Source organism: Pecten maximus, chromosome 7 (assembly GCF_902652985.1).
Source record: "Pecten maximus chromosome 7, xPecMax1.1, whole genome shotgun sequence".
Classification (NCBI taxonomy): domain Eukaryota; kingdom Metazoa; phylum Mollusca; class Bivalvia; order Pectinida; family Pectinidae; genus Pecten; species Pecten maximus.
The window spans coordinates 19,172,453-19,192,092 of record NC_047021.1 but is presented as its reverse complement, the minus strand read 5'-3'; the positions used below and the strand labels follow the sequence as shown (position 1 = coordinate 19,192,092).

The following is a 19,640-nucleotide window of genomic DNA, read 5'->3' as shown; positions in this document are numbered from 1 at the left end:
AGTTTGAGTGGGTCCAGTGCACTTGCATGTGAGTGAATGGTGATAATAATGACATATTTAATTGCATAGGAATAGGTGGTCTGGGATTTAAAAGCTCTATATTCATTTCTTAGGATTCTAAAAAAAGAAGACAGGTTTTTCAGGTACAGGGTATTGGTATGAATTTGGCTACCCACATTTTGCTTTCTGTAAAGGCACAGATTATTTGACTGTTCATACGTGTTATATACTTCACATCAGCACTCTATGTGTTATGTTTTACATTTGTAAAGTATTCAGAAAATATGTGGTGCTTTCTGTCAAGTTGTGGTGCTGTGTGCATGCAATAAAATGATCGACGTCGGATAGAGAAGACTTGGATCAAATGACTATGTAAAAGAGAAACCGTATACAGAGTATTGGCTTAATGAAACTGACAATTTCTACTTGATATACATTTGTATAAACTCCATTCATTTGTATAAACTCAATACATTTGTATAAACTCAAATTGAAAGGGGAAACTTTGTATAGACCAAAGCTCACTGATACAGAGATGTAGTGTTTTGTCAATAATCATGTGGAAAACTACATCATATACCTTTTAGTGTTTTATTTATATCTATGTAATCAATTTAGTAGGTTTGTAGTTCGTGTTACATGTGCTGGTTTAGATATATATACATGTACTAGGTGATTTAATCACAAAAAACCCATAGTGATTGTAAATATTAGAAATTATCCTCAAAACTATAGATAATTTATTGTCCAAGAATAAGTTTGATGTATTTAATATATTATTAGTTAACTTATAGTTTAGTTTTGACATTCTTAATTGGATAAATTTTTATGAAATTAACAATAAGCATCTGTTGAATCTCATTATTTTGAAATATTGAACAAGCTTAAGATATAGTATGCATTCAAGTTTTTTTATGGGTGGTATGGTACTGTTTGTGTGCAATGTCTTGTAAAGATCATAACTATGTTTCAGTTATAGACGCATCATATATACAAATATGCCCATGAACCAAAGTTATGATTTGATATTGACGTAAGGTCATATCTCAGATTTAGGTGGTATATCATGATATTAAGAAAAACTGGTGTGATAGTCATTTTAAATGATTTCTGACCCTAACTACTGTAAGGCTGTACCTATATCCTCATGTAGTACATTACTGCTGGTCATATCCATGATCTAAGGGTGTGTCATCACATTGACCTGGGCTTGTATCTAAGCCACGTAGTGTGGATATCTCCCAGCTGTCTAGATCATAACTGCACTTCGGCTAAATTTCTCATACTTTTATAAAGGCACCATTGTATTATGTACGATAGTGTTGTGGCCTTGATTAAAAAGTATATTCCCATATTGTATAGACATTTATAATATAACATACAAATGTATATGAAAATACTATCAATAATATAAGTGAGAAATTTGAGTGGTTTAAAAAATGTATTTCAAGGTTTTTCAACCATGAGGTCTTTGTCAGGGAATGATACTGTAAACTGTTAGATATATATATAGAAGATAGTTTATGTAAGATAGTTTATGTACGATACAAACAAAATCAAGGAAGTGGTGAGGAAACATTATGATTTTAAGTGTATTCTACCTCATACTTAACTATGTCATTTGTAAGTGACTTTTGTTAGCTTCCACATGTAAAAAAGCACTGGTGAATGTATTATTTTGTAGACATACATAAAATGTTCTGGACAATCATGGTCAGTGTGCATAATAGAAATGCCATTGTTGCTAATGTGATAATTCTGTAACCAGACTTAATGCCAGGCATTTTCTCAGTGATAGTTTTCACGACATACTTATATTTCATGCGTTGAATACATGATACATTGTCTTTAAGTTTGATAATGTACCTTCAGTGCTGGTGATGTAGTTTCAGACATGTTATCAATTCAGATTGGATTTTGATAAGTTACGATATGAAGTCATAATAAATATGCGTCATGTTTGAAGTACATTATATATTGAGTCTTAATGATATTCTAGAATGATATTGAGTTTTAATGATATTCTAGAATGATATTGAGTCTTAATGATATTCTGGAATGATATTGAGTCATAATGATATTCTAGAATGATATTGAGTCTTAATGATATTCTGGAATGATATTGAGTCTTAATGATATTCTGGAATGATATTGAGTCATAATGATATTCTGGAATGATATTGAGTCTTAATGATATTCTGGAATGATATTGAGTCATAATGATATCCTGGAATGAAGGGGAAAATATTTCTGAAATCGGTCATGTGTTCTCAATATTTACAAAATGATCAAAAATTTAATTATAATAATACAATAATTTTCAAGTGAAGGTCCCCAGGCCCACACCAAATGAAAAGAATAGGTCCCATGTCTGATACTTTCTCCATCCTCCCTGTCTTTGGCATCAAATCTGTGTATACAAGATGTACACAAGTGATACACTTCCCTATATATTTGTTTTGGTATATAAAAAAGATAAAAGAATAAATTTCAATTTTAGAAATAGGGACAATCATTTTGATTTGGCACTGCAAACAACATATTTCCAAAGTACATGTATTTTAAAATGGTTTAGGCCTGCTTCAGTGATGAACCACGTGAATTAAGCCTTCCATAAAAATACCTGTAGAGTATTAATTCATCAGTCATCCCCAAACGTGTCATTCGGATCAGGAGAAAGCACTAAGATAGACATTGGAAGATATTCTTTAAAATTAATTGAATTAATGTAAAAAAGAAAAAGAAAAAATGCACTTGTGAGCGAGGGCAAGTAAGATTTTGTTTGAAATGCTTTTTTTTTAGATAGATATTACCTACTTTGAGAGCAAGTTCCATAACTTTCTAAACATTCTGATGACTAAAATCTGTTTCTCAGGCAGAAGTCTAAAATCTGTTTCTGGGGCATTTGGCAGATGCATTTCAAACACACTTACAATTGTCATATGCTACTCACCAAACAATTTATCTGTAATTGATTTGTTATCCTCACATTGATAGTTTAAGGTTGTACATGTTATGGTAGAATTTCAGAGTTTTGAAGGAAGTGGATGGTATATATTATGATATCATACAATATAAAAGATTTATTAAATATTCCAAACTCGTCCCAAAATTATACCTTTGATCATGACTCAACAATAAGATACCTTTGCTGTTTTGTTCAGTGAACCAGATTGATACTTATAATTTTACCGTATGTCCAATTGTAGAAGTCTGGTCATAGCCTTGACTCCATGGATGATGATAGCCACAAGTCAAGACACCGCCGAAGTGGATCTGGAGCTCCCGACAGTGACAAAAAGCGTGCTAAGCGGGCCACACCTGAGGATATGATGAGGCGCAGACTTTGGACTATCTATAAAACAGTACATGACTATTCAGTAAGTAATGGATGAACATCAATACAAAAGGACACTGCTGTCTTGTCTCTTTTATCTGTGAACATGATATACCACCATTAATTAACTCAAATGACTGTAGAATTTACTTCCATGAATGTTGTCATGAGTGGTTTGACTTAACTGATCTATGTGTACAGGATACTGATGGCCGACCTTTGAGGATGATCTTCATGGAGCTGCCATCAAAACGTGATTATCCGGATTACTATCAGGTCATACTTCAGCCTATAGACATGGTCACTATTGAGGCTAAAATCAAGGGCGAGAAGGTAGGTATTCTGATACCATTATACATATTCTTAGTGTTCAAGTTAGTACTAAAAATGATATGGGGAGTGAACACCAGGATGTATCTATACAATAAGGGGGAACACCAGGATGTATCTATACAATAAGGGGGAACACCAGTTCTATACAATCAGGGGGGAACACCAGGATGTATATATACAATCAGGGGGGAACACCAGTTCTATACAATCAGGGGGAACACCAGGATGTATCTATACAATCAGGGGGGAACACCAGGATGTATCTATACAATCAGGGGGAAACACCAGGATGTATCTATACAATAAGGGGGGAACACCAGGATGTATCTATACAATCAGGGGGGAACACCAGGATGTATCTATACAATCAAGGGGAACACCAGGATGTATCTATACAATCAGGGGGAACACCAGGATGTATATATACAATCAGGGGGAACACCAGGATGTATATATACAATCAGGGGGGAACACCAGGATGTATCTATACAATCAGGGGGGAACACCAGGATGTATCTATACAATCAAGGGGAACACCAGGATGTATCTATACAATCAGGGGGGAACACCACTGAATCAGGGGGAACACCAGGATGTATATACAATCAGGGGGAACACCAGGATGTATCTGTACACTCAGGGGCAACACCAGGATGTATCATTACAATCAGGGGGAACACCAGGATGTATCTTTACAATTGGAGCGAACACTAAGAGTATTGTTTTATTAAATATCTATATTGTTTTTTGTTTTGATACCCAGATAAAAAGTAATCATGATTATTTCATGGTTTTTTTTTTTACGTTTCTGAAGCAACTATGGAGGACAAAAATGATTTGCTGAATGGCAGTAAAAATATTTTCAGAATTTGTCGCTTCCAATTCATCAAATTTTATCAGATAATAACCTGAATCTAATTTCATATTATATGGTAGTATTGAATGTTTACTCTTGGTAGTAGATATTTAAGGATAATTCTTCTGAATGTTTTGATTCTGTGATGTTGTTGTTTTCAATTAAGCCGATTTTTATATCAACAATTTTAATTAAGGCTTAATTGAACTCAGAAAAGGCCAAGGTACAAATATATTAATATTATGTAGCATGGATATGAGAATATTGGTGATATGTATCTTGCAGTAATTTTGGAAAAGTACATATGGTTATAATTTTAGCTTGGTTAATTTCTGTAGATCTATGTGTTAAAGCTAACAGTGTATATTGATTCTGTTTCCACAGTACTACAGTGAGAATGAGCTGATTGTAGACTTTGAGTTGATGTTTAACAATGCCCGTCACTATAACGAGGAGGAATCTCAGGTGTACAAGGACGCTAACACACTGGAGAAGTTAGTCAAGAACAAGTGGAGGAACATGCTACAGACAATGGAAGCCCGGAAGGCTCTCAGCAGGAAGTACGTGCAGATGTACCGACAGTGAGTCTTGTAAAGGCTGTATAAGGTTCAGTAGTGTAGGGATATCACAGCCGCTCCTCTAGCCATAGAAAATCATTAACAGCAATATTAACTGCATTCCAACCAAATCGGCCAGACTGGAAATCTTGTCAGCTTATGATCACACATAATTAACATGATTTGATTACAACTTAATTTGTATGTAGAGGTGAAGGAATTTAGAGAGAAAAAAATATGACACCGGATGAATTTCAATAATAGAAAAAAAGACTTTAACCTGAAAACAGTTTCCTGAGGTGTGATCTTAAGTATGTATTTTTCCATCTGATTGCTTTTCTTGCTTGATTTTTGCATTTTGGGACATTTGAATTATATTGATCTGTCTGTTAAACCATGTGATTGATTTGTAAATGTTGGTATTAATCTTATTTGTCTTAATCTTTTCTTGGTGTCTGGCTATACAGGTAAGTAATGTGTTCTTCCTTTACATGGACAAAGGGACAACATGTCAGGTTATATTCAGAACAAAAAATAATGTCAGGTTATATTCAGAACAAAAAATAATGTCAGGTTATATTCAGAACAAAAAATAATGTCAGGTTATGTTTTTATCAAAAATAGTAATTGAAGACAGAATGATCTATTAATATATTTTTAAACATGTTCAGCATGATATTCTGTTTGTTTTACTCAAAAACTTCTGATTCTTCCCTGACAAAATAAAAAGTTACAGTGATATAGAGTCATGTCAAAGAAACAAGTAATTAAAAAAAAATATATATATGTATAATAAAATACATTAAGATAATGGGTCTTAAAATAGCCTAGATGATAGAGTAGATGTTGTGTTACTAGATTCACATATACACATTAACATATTGTTGTGATGTACAACAGAACAGAACATTTTCACCCCTTCTGTAGTCAGTAATTCTCAAGTAATCACATTTGTTATCACTATTATGTAGTGTGAAGACAAATGTGTGTGAAAAGTCGACAAGGTAAGCAGTGCTTTGTTGGTATATATCTCTAGTAGAAGTTATGAGACAATGGCTCTAGTAGAAGTTACGAGAGAACGGCTCTAGTAAATGTTACGAGAGCAGCAGAAATCAGGATGATACGCAGCCCTACTCTATGTTGTGTTATTGTAGTCTATGAAGTTTTCATTCCTCCTTCATTTCACATGCAATATTTATGCCTACTTTCTTGACATTTGAACACTGTTTTAGAAAATATCTTGCTCTTCAACATTTAATTTGAATTCTTCTCAAATCTTGTTAAGACTTACTACACAGAAAATTCCCATGACGGAGCAGGGCTCCACATAAATAGATTGTTTTCTATAAACATTAATAATGAAAATCTGTACTCATTGGTATGGAGAACCCTGATACCTGTACATGCACACAAATAGACAAAGGCAATGAAAGCCTGATGATGGTGATGGTAGAGATTAGGCTAGAATGTTGTGTGTTAATTGTTTAAGTGTTTGACACCACTGTTAGGGCCCCACTCACAGCCGTATACCCTCCAACAAGTATCCTTTTATCCTCTGACACTCATTTCCTCACTCCCTCACTTTGTCCATTGGATATGGCATACTATAGGATAAAAGCAAGTCTGACCAATGTTCTTTAGGACATTGGTTAGACATGCTTCAGTTGTTGTTGTATTTGTTGTTGTGTCTATAAAATGTGAACTACTGATATTTGTTCAAAGTCTTCCAATCATCATTCTAATCAATAACTTTATATAGTCTATAGATAGCATATACATACTCTTATCTGGCAGCTACATACCTTTTTTCCCTATTGGGAATATTCTTTTATGCTATTTTGCGTTCTTGCATGCATGCACAAAAAGCAAGTCCTTGAGATGCATTCTTTTTTGTTATCACAACTTAAGATCTTTGAAGGCTTTGAGCAAATGGGTTTTAAAAGATTTTCTAATTATGTCAGAAAAATACAAAAGTGTACATCTAATACCTTATTTTAACTTGTCACTAGAAAATTCACGAAGCCAATACATTACCTTTATTACATAGTGTTAATGAAATGGAGTGCACATGTTAACTGACATTGGGAAATCTTTGCTCTTATTGTTTTTAATTATATTCATAAATATCATTGATGTTCTTTTTAAAATGTTATTAATCGTAAATATTTTAAATACTGTTAAATTACTGAATTTTCATACTAGATATTTGATGTCATTGATTTGATTAAGATGTATTTTGAATTCCTTTGGTTGATTGCCACAAAATAATCGCTTCTTTTATTCAAAGACTTTATTTTCTTGTAATACTAAATGCTCAGTAGAATTATGGAAATAGAAAATATCCTATGCAGCTGTTAAAGCTAAAGTATCAGTCAAATAAAAATAAATAAGGTTATAATATTCAGATTAACAATTATGATAAATTAATCTCCATAGCTGTGCTTGTTTTTATGTTACATATAATCAGTAGAAGGCATGACTGCATTAGGGGTATAGTATTTTACCAGTATTTTCACCAACAGGATGAAGGATAAGAAAGTGACCCCACTTCCTACTAAACTCCAGGATATCTACAACACTATCCATAACTACCAGGATGCTCGAGGACGTGCTCTCGCCACACCCTTCCTCAAACTTCCCCTTAAAACCGTAAGTAGTGATGATTCACTGCACCCTTACAGTGTTTGGTCTTTAACATGTTTTGACTTAAAATTATGGTGAAAAATTGTATCGTTTGTCAACATGAACTAGTGGTGTTCCGATTAATCGAGTTCGTCGAGTATCACTTGTTTGAGACGTTTGATCAATTAATCGAGTAAGAAATCTGTAATCGAGTTTCGTTGGAAGTGCCCTATATCGGGTTTTATGAAAATATATTAGCCGGATTTCAGATAAACATACGCAAATTCAGCTTGTCTACAACACAGTCGCTTGCGGGAAATGGCTATGCTTGTATCATACAAAATCAAGCGTCACATTAACTGGTACAGTGTAGTAATAATAGGGGGAATGCAAACGTACCATTGACTAAGATTTCGTTTGTGAGAACATAAGCGACTAGCTATGGGAGCAACGTTAACGTATACGATCTTTCTTCCCGGTAAACGCACAGGGTCTTTTTTATGGAAACATTTTGGTTTTTAATGAAAACAAGAAGCAGAAGGTCCGTTAAGTACTGATACTTTAAATATGACGAAAACTATTTGTAAAATGTGCAGAAAGTCGTATTCCTTCAATGGTAAGTCACAGTTCTACTTTCGTTTTCAAAGCATATTAGACTTTCGATAACGGATGGATTAAAGCATTTTACAGCCCGTGCAAAAAATTCCAATTAGCTAAATACTCCAATAAACAATCTGTGTTTTTTTATGTGTTGAATAAAATTGTTAAAAAAAAACAATTTTGGCTCATTTTTATCTGTGTAATAAACAAATAAACACACAGGAAGATAGTATACATGTAGGTATAAAGATAGTATACATGTAGGTATAACAGTTTATTAGTTACTGAAATTGTTGTTGAAAGCATTTCACAAAATATTGAGACATGAATACAAAAAATACATTTGAAAATTAATCGATTTTAATCGATCATCGATTGGTTACACACAAGTGATGATCGATCACAAAAATTCAACCGATTCCCAACACTAACATGAACACCACACAATATATTGTTATCATTATTTTCATCCCTAGTTTAAAAATTAGACAAAACTACAGATTTTACGATAAACGACCATAATATTTTATGATGAAGTTCGTCATGCATCTGATTAGGAATTAGAGCAAAGGTATTCATAAGAGGCATTGTTTGGTGTATTCAGGGATGAATTTTGACTACAATAATTACAAGCGTAAACTTAATTCCAAGAGTTCTACTTCATATCATGGCTACTTTTACCCAGGAGTACCCAGACTACTATGAGGTGATTAAGAAGCCTGTCGACATGCAGAGGATCCAACAGAAGCTGACAGCCTCCCAGTATGAATCTGTAGAAGACATGGTGGCTGACTTTGTTCAGATGTTTGACAATGCCTGCAAATATAATGAGCCAGACTCTCTAATCTACAAGGTATATAGTCTGTTATCTCTCCTAACAGTTGGGGGGTATAGTAATGTAGATACAAGTCTAAAGACTGTTACCTCCCCTAACAGTTTGGAGGTAGGTAATGTTTGTACAAGTGCCAAACATCTGGGTACTGTAACGCTAAGTATGCTAATCTTGCTGAAATCTGGTTTATGGGTTTCCAATGATAGGAGCAGGAACCCTATTAATATTGTAATAATTTCCTATATTATGATGTGCTTGTACAGACTAATGCTACTGTTTACCTAATAGAACAACGTAATGCCCAATTATATGACTTTTATTATATGAAAGTTTTTGCTAGATGCAGGAATGTATAAGACTTCTGTTGATTATTTGTAAACATTTCCAAAAGAAGAGTTGTAACATTGTGACCTTTGACCTTCAGGACGCCCTGACACTACAGAGAGTTTGTCTGGAGAAGAAGTTGGAGATGAGCAATGACGGGGTCAATGATATTCCTGACGTGCGGGCCGCTGTCCAGGAGATGATGACTAGTCTGTTTATATCTACTTACAATTTCCAGGTAAGTCTTCAAAATTTACGCATTACAGCTGTATGTAATGGATAGTTCTTTTTCTGCTATACCATTGAATGTCTTTAGAAATATAAGCTAGCTGATTATGAAATTTGTTTTACAATAGGATGAGGAAGGGCGTTGTTACAGTGATTCTTTCGCTGAACTTCCTGAACGTGACCCAGATGAAGATCTAGAAACTTCCAAACAAAAGGAGTAAGTTTGACATTATTCTATGGCTTTTAATAATTCTTTTATTCTGACAATGTATCTTTATTGTTTTCTATTTTTTAATTAATTTTGAAATTCTGATATGGTATTTTAAGGACTGATTTCAATATTGAAATTTGTATTTGTTTTTATTTTAAAACTGTAATTGAAAATCTTGTCATTTATTGTACAGAAAGTCTTTACTGCAGTGAATACAACATATACTTTCTTTTTCAGAAAACCTCTGTCATTTGACCAAATTAAAAGAAATTTAGACAAGGTAAGATTAGTCTAATAGGAAAAAGAAATTTAGACAAGGTAAGATTAGTCTAATAGGGAAAATTAACTTATAAGGTAAGGTAAATCCCGATTTGAAAGATAATTGGAAGAAGACAGACATATATTTACAGAAAAGTTTTTGAAATGATTTATCCATTGAATACTTGTTAAATAGTTGTATTTCTGTTACAGGGTAGATACAGACGTTTTGACAAGTTCCAGGAAGATATGTTTGAAGTGTTTGAAAGAGCTCGACGACTAAGCAGGACTGACTCTCAGGTATGACAGGGCCAAATACAGTAAAACCTGTACTGTGGATGTGCTTATCAGTTCTCTTTGTAGAAATCCTTATTTGTGTACCTGTTCATTGAATGGGCTAGGCACATGTTTTTATACGCTTTGTTCTTCCTAGGGGTCAGACATCCGGGTATGATTTGATCTAGTGTCAAAATAATGTATTGAATATTGTTGATCTTAAGGTTTTTAATTAGCTACATGTAGCTGTTCTAAACATTTCATTAAAATTAATTGTATCAAATTTTTGTTTGTTATTCGGACAGAAATTGTTCAGTCATTATTTTTTACAGTTGTTGAATATTTTATTGCGTTTTTGTCATTGCAGCTGTACGAAGATGCTGTAGAGATGCACTTGTACTTCATCAAAACAAGGGATGAGACATGCCGTAATGGTGAGATACTGCTCACTCCCGCCCTCAGCTACACAGAGCGCCACCTACAGGCCTCTCTGGATGCAGAAAAGATTGAGAAGTTACCAATGGAGCAACAAAGCATGGAGGAAAAGCGTGCCCGGCAGGAGGCAGAAGAGTACAACACAGTAAGCTGTTTCTGTTCTGGCCACAAACCTCAACTTTTGCATTATGTTTAGAGAAAGGTGAAAATAAAGAACAGTGTTTTTAAACTCCAAAGACTTAAAAGGGAAAACAGCTGCCTTCCAAAGCCTTCAAAACCTTCTCCTCAATTATAATATGGACAATTTTGATATGTTATGTAGATTCCTCATGTCATATAAAATTTTGGGTCTATTTCCAGCCGAGTGAAGGTGGTCTGGACAGCTTTAGGTATAAAGAGGAGACTTTCCATGTAGGAGACTTTGTCTACATAGAACCACGGTGGGTACATATTTATAATATTGGCACTATTTCACTTCCTATCCCATTTATAGAATATAGATAACCTTGCTATATTGAAATCTTTATCACTCTTAAGACCTTTATATATCAAAATCATTGAAATTATAAAAGAGAGAAACGATTTTGAAAAATATCTTGATTTAGCAGTAAATATACTGATATAAGTCTAAGAGTCCACAATCAAATTCAAGCTAAAGGAATATTGGACACATCTAAACATACCTTACTGATTTAAATGTAGACTTTATGCAATATAGAATTGATACTTTATTAATTTTTTAAAATGTTTTAAATATTTACCGTATGGAACCCCAGCAGACTACCATGAAATGATTGTTTTAAGGATTTAAGGCACAGCAGACTGTTGAAATATAAAATTACAATCAGAACGTTGAGGAACAGTTTGTTCTGTCAGTCATCAGTACACTAACAGTTGAAAATTACCTATAATTGACAGGGAGAAGGGCCAGGAACCCCACATCATGTGTATAGAGAAGTTGTTTGTGGACCAGACAGACACACAAATGTTACATGGTAACTGGTTTTACAGACCAAATGAGACTTTCCACCTTGCTACTCGCAAGTTCCTGGAAAAGGTGAGTAAAGCCGGAGTTGTTTTCAAACTGACTTGGGAGAATATGTTATTGATTTTCAAAAATTTCCATTGACTCTTTATAATATGAATATTTATGAGAACCAGTAGACTGTATCTCAAATTATCAGTCAGTGTTATATGGATAGATGAATATATCTGTATTACCATAACGATACTGACCTGTTGAATTGAAGATTTTATTGTCATGATGCTGGTAATAGCCTAGATGTATTTTACAAGGTATAGATTCTGACGGTAGTTTCTCCAAATGTGTGGGCTTTAGATGATTTTCAAAAATGTTTCAATTATCTAAGAGATCTACATCAGTGATGTATCAAGAGTTTGAAAATGGCTGAGAAAATATTCTCAGATTTGAAATCTGGAAGACAATCGCACAGTATAGAAACTGTTATTAAACAAATACAGTAAACTATAAGAAGTCTGGCTATGTTTTTCACAGGAAGTGTTGAAAAGTGATTCGTACACCAGTATCCCCATCACACAAGTCCTAGGAAAGTGTTTCATCATGTTTGTCAAGGATTACTTCAAGTACAGACCCGAGGTAAGTTGTTAACATGAATCTTATAATCTGAAAGGTATCGTAATCAAGTGTATCAATTATTTTTGTAGAGCACTTCACATTAGAGATGTTGACTAATAGTTCCATGTTTTATTGATGAAGTTAGCTCTGTCAGTTTATATATTCTCATACACAGTGGCGGATCAAGTTAAATTCTGATTTGGAATTATTTTGTATTAATAGTTAGTATTGTAAATGATCATAAATATGTTAAGGAGAGTTACATTGGTGAATCGTCATTCCTCTAACCTTTCAGGGTATAGCCGATCATGATGTGTATGTGTGTGAAAACAGATATGTTGCTAAACATAAGTGCTTCAAGAAAATCAAGGTTTGTATTTGACGTCTGTGTTTGACATAAATTTTAAATCAAATGACCCTGAAAGTCACTTATTTGATTTATTTCCATCAGGTCAATTATAGCATTGTAGCATTTGAAATAATATTTTCATAAAAAAGTAGTAATTTTAAAATTGTACTGAAACTATTTTAATGTGAAATTATCCATATAGAGTGGTGTGAAGTGTTTGTTGTGTAGGAAAGGTTCTGTAAACCTTTTCTAAGTTGTTTATTAAGACATTAAAGTGTCGTTGTTTGTTATAGATCTGGCAGTCTACCAAGAACGAGCATGTGAGTGTTGTCCCACGTGACATCCCACTGGTGCCGGTCCGTGTGTCCTCTGTGTTTGCAGACAAGGAGAAGGATATCATTGATGATGGTGACAATAGCATACTAGACAAAAAGAGGCGGGTAAGTGTTGTTATAAATTCTTAACAAGCCTTTTATTGTATTGTCATAATTATGCTTTTTGTACAATTGTTACAACTACCTCCTCAGAAAATTGGTTTTAATACTTACATTGTAATACGCAAAGACAAAATGTTCATTATAAAGCTCAACTATCATGTTAGATTTTGTAAGTTAATGTGTTGGAGTGTGACTGTGGGCCCAAATTTGCAGCATAGTTATGAAAATTTACTTCTCCAGGGGTCAGTTTTTGTTCCATAATTCGACAAGGAGATTGATTCCAGTGTTGAATAAAAACGACTTAAGCTGGTAAATCGGTGACAGCTGCTTACTTCATTAACTTGATTGTGTTTTCTGTAAACAGGATGTACAAATAGAGATCCCTAATGGAGAGGAAGGGTGTGTATACTACGATCAACTCAACACTGCAGCGGGCACTCTAAAACTAGGTACAGTTATACAACATCCTCAGATTTAACATACCATAAGCATTATGTCTAGTGTTTGAAAGTTCTGCTGTAGATTATGTGGTTATTGTAGACACTCAATCTTGTGGTGTTGTCTTTCTTGATATTCTCTGGTACATCCATTCATGTTACACCGATTTACCCGATTTACTTTGCTGTATTTAAAACTATTGTTTGTATGATTTAATATAGTTAAACCACTCTGTGATATAGTTGTATCTGATAAATTAAAAGCTCAACACAAGACAATATGGTAAAACATGTTCTCTTTACTCCTAGGTGATGGAGTGTATATAAAGTCAGATAGAGAAAAACAACTACTCTGCAGGATTGACAAGATATGGGTCAACAGGAGGTATGTATTATTGACAAAAGTTTTGTCTCCAATAGTATTGTTTGGAGAAAACTTAATATAAAACATCTTGGTTGGAAAAGCAATAATTCTTTTACACAGCTGTAAGTTCAGGAGATTTTGATAGATTTATTTTCAGTTTGTGATAGACTTTAAAGTTGTCTGACATAATTGTATAGATATTAGGCTGATTGTGAGACAGTAAATGTATTAATTGTGGTAACTGAAAGTAGGGCAGTTTGAGAAATACCCCTGGAAAGTTAGTGCTTAAAGGGGCATTTCTTCGTCCGGACATAAGAAATATACACAATTTATATTGATAAAATCTATGTCCGAACGATGATTATATGAGTGTTTGTGCCTACATGTAATGCAATTAACATCGAAATGTACAGGAAAAGGGCGTATTGTATATAAATACCGTATGTCTTTGCGACAATTAGTAATACTTCAGATATTATCTTGAGCAAAACTTCCGTACTAATGTAAAGAATATAACTTTTACTACTTGGAAAAATAACATTTTTCCAGTAAGTTTAATTTTGATGACCTAAATTTTATTCAAACTAAAGAATGCCCCTTTAAAATAAATCCACTATTAATTGTATACAGGCTGTATAGTTTGAATTTTGAATTAAAACAAAACCTTCACCTTAAAAAAACTGTAGAGGTTTAAACCTGTAGATACATAATTATATGTTTACTTAACAGTGGCGAAACGTACTTGAATGGACCATGGTATATCTATCCATCAGACATAGAACACTCACCAACCCGTCTGTTTTACAAAAATGAGGTGTTCGCCTGTGGTATTGAGGACACCATCAGTATAGATCGAGTTGCTGGCAAATGTTCTATACTTCATATAAAAGACTACCTAACCAGTAAGTAATATGTGTATTTTTCAGTTGAATGGATTATAGGAAAAAAAAATTTGGCAGGTTGAAAATTAGATTAAGACAGATTACTTGTTATATTCAAAAAATACATTTGTATATGGTTTCTATTTGTTCGTAGATCGTGTCACAGAAACACCAGAAGAAGATGTGTATCTTTGTGAATCAAAATACTTCGAGTTGGAGAAGATGGTTAAGAAGCTGGGGAAAGGTCTTAAGGTATGATGTGACTATTTGTGAAGTTGTAATTTAAAGATAGATATAAACAATTGCGTAGATACAGAACAGTTCTTAAGAATGACAAGCCATGGATCATTTTTTAATTGATGGATTTAGTCAGTTTTGTGTAATGGTTCATAGCTTTTCTTTTTCTCACTACTATGCCTGAATTCAATCTGATTAAAATCAGCTGTTACATAGCTTCACATGGTTTGATAAAAAAAATGTCCCTCATATTGAATGTATAATAAATCATTAATAATACTTGTAACCGTAAATAAGTAATCATGTGATCATATTTTTCGACAGAAATATGTATTATCTCCAAAAGTTACCGATGATGAGCTGTACTTCTTCAGGAAGCCCATTACTCCTCAAAAGGTGGGTAGCACTCATTGTGTATACCTGATTGTTAGTATAGACTGATGTTTGTGAGAGTAGACATAGTGCATGTATTTAAATAATTTAGTCCATGTTTGAGAGTTCACATTATTAAAAATATAGATTTCACTGCAAGCAAGATTTGTCTGTTAAACTTTTGTTAGTAACATCATGATATTTAAACCAAAATTCCTGTGTTGTGGAAACTTTTGCCATCAGATTTTCTTACACTTAATCCTAGCAAAGCAAAAAAAAATAACATGCTGTGACATCTATTAATCACTGCAATATTGCTGTACAAAAGATTTCCACACCAGGAATTGTTCCAAAACTCTAAATCCATGAGGCCTGCTCGTGATATAGATTCCTTCTCTGAATAATTGGAATATTGTCATGGCAATATCAAAGGTTCACGATTAGCAATTTGACATCAAAAACAAAACAATCACTTAGATGATACATGCTCATTGAAAACTCCAGAGGAGCTACATCTTAATCAAGGCATTTAGTTATTAAGCTCATTACTCATCAGCTGTCATGACATATGCAGAACATTAAGTTTTGTGATTTTTACAAGGATTTAGAGAAGATTTGTAGATAAATCAAGGTTGAAACCCTTGGATCTCCAAAAAAACTATGTATATTTTTCTCAGTTTTTTAGGAATTTGATATATCAATTCTGAATTGAATTCCAAAACAAATGACTGATTCCCAGAGAAAGTATTTCAGACATTTCTTGCTTTATACTTATTTTTTAAACTGTTCTATTTCATTTCTCTGATTTATATCTTAAAATATATTGTATGTGTGGTAACTGTTGGTGTAGATTATTTTAATTAATACATATCATATTATAAATGTACAAAAATTCTGAACTCATCCTTCATTGTAGGGCACATCCAATTTGTTACTGGGCCCAAAGGTCAGATGAATTGTCTCCCTTGAACTGTTGAATACAGAGAAATGCTATTGTAACATGAATTGTAATTGATGTAGTGTTTTAAGCCTGTTTTACAACATTGATGTAGTGTGTCTGGAGGTTGATAACCACACTGAAGTAGTGTGTGTTTACACAGAGATAATGATATTTTATATACCATGGTCATTTCTACATCAACAATCAGTTGTTTCTCTTTATCTGTAGTTTGGTGTTGTCAGGTTGACAATTAATCATGGTGATTAAGTGTTTTTACTTCATTTCAGCTGATATGTTTGTTGTATGTATTGGTACTAAAGAAATTTAGTTTTATAATGACCTTTACTTGAACGAACATTTTTCAGAGTAAAATAGATACCATCCAGGGTATGGGGTAATATTTGTCTTGAAAGCAATGTAAAGTTGTGAAAGTGAAACTCTGCTATTACTTTCACATTTAGATCATTCACCCAAAAAGTACAGGTCCACTTGTAACCAAAATTGATCTATAATTATAACACACAGTGAGCATTTCAATGAACCAATCATTCATTCAGTATCATCAAGATTTAATGATCAATGTACTCTGAAATGTAGGGATGCTAGCCAAGTGCTGCTGGGATATTATTGACATCTAATTTACTGACTATTTTGGACACACCGGTGCAAAAAAAAAAGTTCAGATAGTTTCATTCAGATAGTTGCATTCCAACTTGCTGAAAAGAAGTTATGATATCTTGGGGTTAAAAAATTAAGGTGATTTTGGGGAATTAGAGATTTGATGAAATCTGCACTTCATTATTTTGCAATGCAACATAAACAGGTTTACAACATATATTGTGCTTGCTTGCTATTACTTGATTAAGAGGGAAAAAAAATTTTGGGGGGGGAGGGGGGGGGAATACAGTTTTTCTTCTCAAAAATTTACTCTGCTGAGTACTGACACAGCGGGCAGGCTGAACGTGCATTGTTGAAGCTCTTTACTGGTCAGTTGTATCAACCACTTGTGTTAAATTTTAAGTAAACATCTATAGCTGTCAGTTCAGTGTGGTACTAACCAGTTGTTATATGGAGTTGAATCTCTGTACTGGTCAGTTCGGTGTGGTACTAACCAGTTGTTATATGGAGTTGAATCTCTGTACTGGTCAGTTCAGTGTGGTACTAACCAGTTGTTATATGGAGTTGAATCTCTGTACTGGTCAGTTCAGTGTGGTACTAACCAGTTGTTATATGGAGTTGAATCTCTGTACTGGTCAGTTCAGTGTACTGACCTGTTGTGATATTTTGTATTTGAAACAAGCAGGTCAGTGTAAGGTAAACTTCTGGTTTGTATGGTTCTGTTAACTGTTTACAGGTCGCTTCACCTCTACAAAACAACAACAACAACGTTCATTATGTCCTACCTCATCATCACCTCCACCCCACCCCACGACAACACCTTCATCATCAGGTTATCATCTACTTCACAGCATTAACACCGCTATAACTGTCATCATAGTGCTGTCGGCCCTGTCAGAATGATAATCTCTCTCTATCATTCAGCTAACTTGCCAAATGTATACTTATCCTTAAGGGTCTTAACATGGCTCCATTGACCTGCTAATATCTAACACTGCGTCCCATTGTATTGTCAATCTAATGCAAAAATCCTGCTGTATTGTCCATGTAAGGAAATGTCCTACTGTATATTTCTGTTTAATATGGCATCTGTTATTATATTGATAACACGTTGGCTTCTCCTGTAATAACTCTACATGGCATTGCTACAAAAACTGGATTTTTAACACTGGCCATCCTGTTGTACTCTGTACGGCTATGACACCTTTTATAATTTGTATGAAGTAGTACCTCTATATTGTTACGGTAATAAGGCAGTATTGTCCTCTTTGTTATAACATAGCATCATTGTTGTCACGTGTCCGTGCATTAAGCCCCCACCCCCTTATTGATGTATGTTGTCCATCCAATATGTCCTATTATTCATCTGATGTAACTGTATTGTCTTTTTGACACAATGCCCTATGTATTGTATATTTTAGACAGCATAATCATTTTGTCTACCAAAAGCACAAATGGTCAATATCAATAACCGCCACATCATTATAAAGCCTATCTAACATACAGGCTGCTCCTATATCTGTAATCCCCCTATATGCATTAACACAGGGACTGTCTTTATCATATGCTTTTGGCTTCCTTGTATGTAACGTTTTGAAGACATGTTACAAGCAGCATTTCAAATGTCACAACAGTTGGCTATTATGCACGATGTTACTATGAGAAACTATATACTACTTCAATAAAAGGTGTTTATTTAGGGGATAAACATTTAATGATTAAGAACTCTGTATGATCAGAATAGGGATTCCTTGATACTATAAGATATTTTTGCCCCCTTGTATTTCATGCATGTTTCAATCTGTAACTATTTGAAACTTGTAAGTAATATGGTGTTAATTTGATTTGGATAAAAGTTTTGTTATAGGAAAATACTCAAGGAGTTTATGTTTTGTGTTATTACCATTGATAGTCAAAACTCTCAAATGAATTTAATCAAAAACGGTGATCTTTCATATTTTTATGTTGCAAATATATTCAAATTTCTATCAGTAATGGCAATTGCTAAGTTGTACCTAGTTCTTGGTTTTGAAAATCAGTGGCAGATAACCATTTGATCAATCTTTATACCAGCTTATTTTTATCACAGGCTAAATACAAACTTTAAAACATATGTTGAATGTTGATGAAAGTACTAGATTGCAGACATTTGTCTTTAATTGCTTTGGCTCCTCACAGACATTCTCTGTAGACCATTATCTGATCCTCTACTATTACTGCTTGCCTTCTATGACTGGCTGACGTTACATCCTGCATACATAGTGTACTGAGAATCTGTGCCTTAACTGTAATCCCCTACATGTTGCTTTGCTTCCTGCAGCTTGAGCATAACCAGTTGGTATTGACCAATTTTTCAGGAGCCATCGCCCTTGCTGTTGAAGGTTGTGGATGTGCCCTACTTGGATGGCGACGACTCCCAGGATGGAGACACAGAGGCTGCTGATGACACATTAAATGTGTCCATGGAGGTCACACCTGTCCCGGAAAAACCTCCAAAAAAGGTAAGTGGAGCCAGGGGTGGAGGATCAGGGTGACAGTT

General features: G+C 33.9%; 1 protein-coding gene across 16 annotated transcripts in view; it reads left to right on the top strand.

The window, feature by feature from the left end:
• The window catches only part of LOC117331818 (protein polybromo-1-like), a 57,971-nt gene that overhangs the window by 19,507 nt on the left and 18,824 nt on the right, over positions 1 to 19,640 (top strand). For 8 of the 16 annotated variants that reach the window (XM_033890723.1, XM_033890730.1, XM_033890720.1 and 5 more), the window contains exons 15-37: positions 3,210 to 3,380; positions 3,539 to 3,670; positions 4,911 to 5,086; positions 6,055 to 6,087; positions 7,606 to 7,732; positions 8,991 to 9,158; positions 9,562 to 9,699; positions 9,818 to 9,906; positions 10,138 to 10,180; positions 10,372 to 10,458; positions 10,802 to 11,014; positions 11,230 to 11,309; positions 11,788 to 11,926; positions 12,386 to 12,487; positions 12,762 to 12,836; positions 13,109 to 13,255; positions 13,617 to 13,701; positions 13,999 to 14,074; positions 14,783 to 14,955; positions 15,089 to 15,186; positions 15,496 to 15,567; positions 17,838 to 17,933; positions 19,459 to 19,602. In XM_033890723.1, the coding sequence (XP_033746614.1) occupies positions 3,210 to 3,380; positions 3,539 to 3,670; positions 4,911 to 5,086; positions 6,055 to 6,087; positions 7,606 to 7,732; positions 8,991 to 9,158; positions 9,562 to 9,699; positions 9,818 to 9,906; positions 10,138 to 10,180; positions 10,372 to 10,458; positions 10,802 to 11,014; positions 11,230 to 11,309; positions 11,788 to 11,926; positions 12,386 to 12,487; positions 12,762 to 12,836; positions 13,109 to 13,255; positions 13,617 to 13,701; positions 13,999 to 14,074; positions 14,783 to 14,955; positions 15,089 to 15,186; positions 15,496 to 15,567; positions 17,838 to 17,933; positions 19,459 to 19,602 (2,664 nt within the window). The remainder of the gene's footprint in view (positions 1 to 3,209; positions 3,381 to 3,538; positions 3,671 to 4,910; positions 5,087 to 6,054; positions 6,088 to 7,605; positions 7,733 to 8,990; positions 9,159 to 9,561; positions 9,700 to 9,817; positions 9,907 to 10,137; positions 10,181 to 10,371; positions 10,459 to 10,801; positions 11,015 to 11,229; positions 11,310 to 11,787; positions 11,927 to 12,385; positions 12,488 to 12,761; positions 12,837 to 13,108; positions 13,256 to 13,616; positions 13,702 to 13,998; positions 14,075 to 14,782; positions 14,956 to 15,088; positions 15,187 to 15,495; positions 15,568 to 17,837; positions 17,934 to 19,458; positions 19,603 to 19,640) is intronic. The other 8 variants (XM_033890734.1, XM_033890731.1, XM_033890728.1 and 5 more) reach the window with 2 other exon arrangements.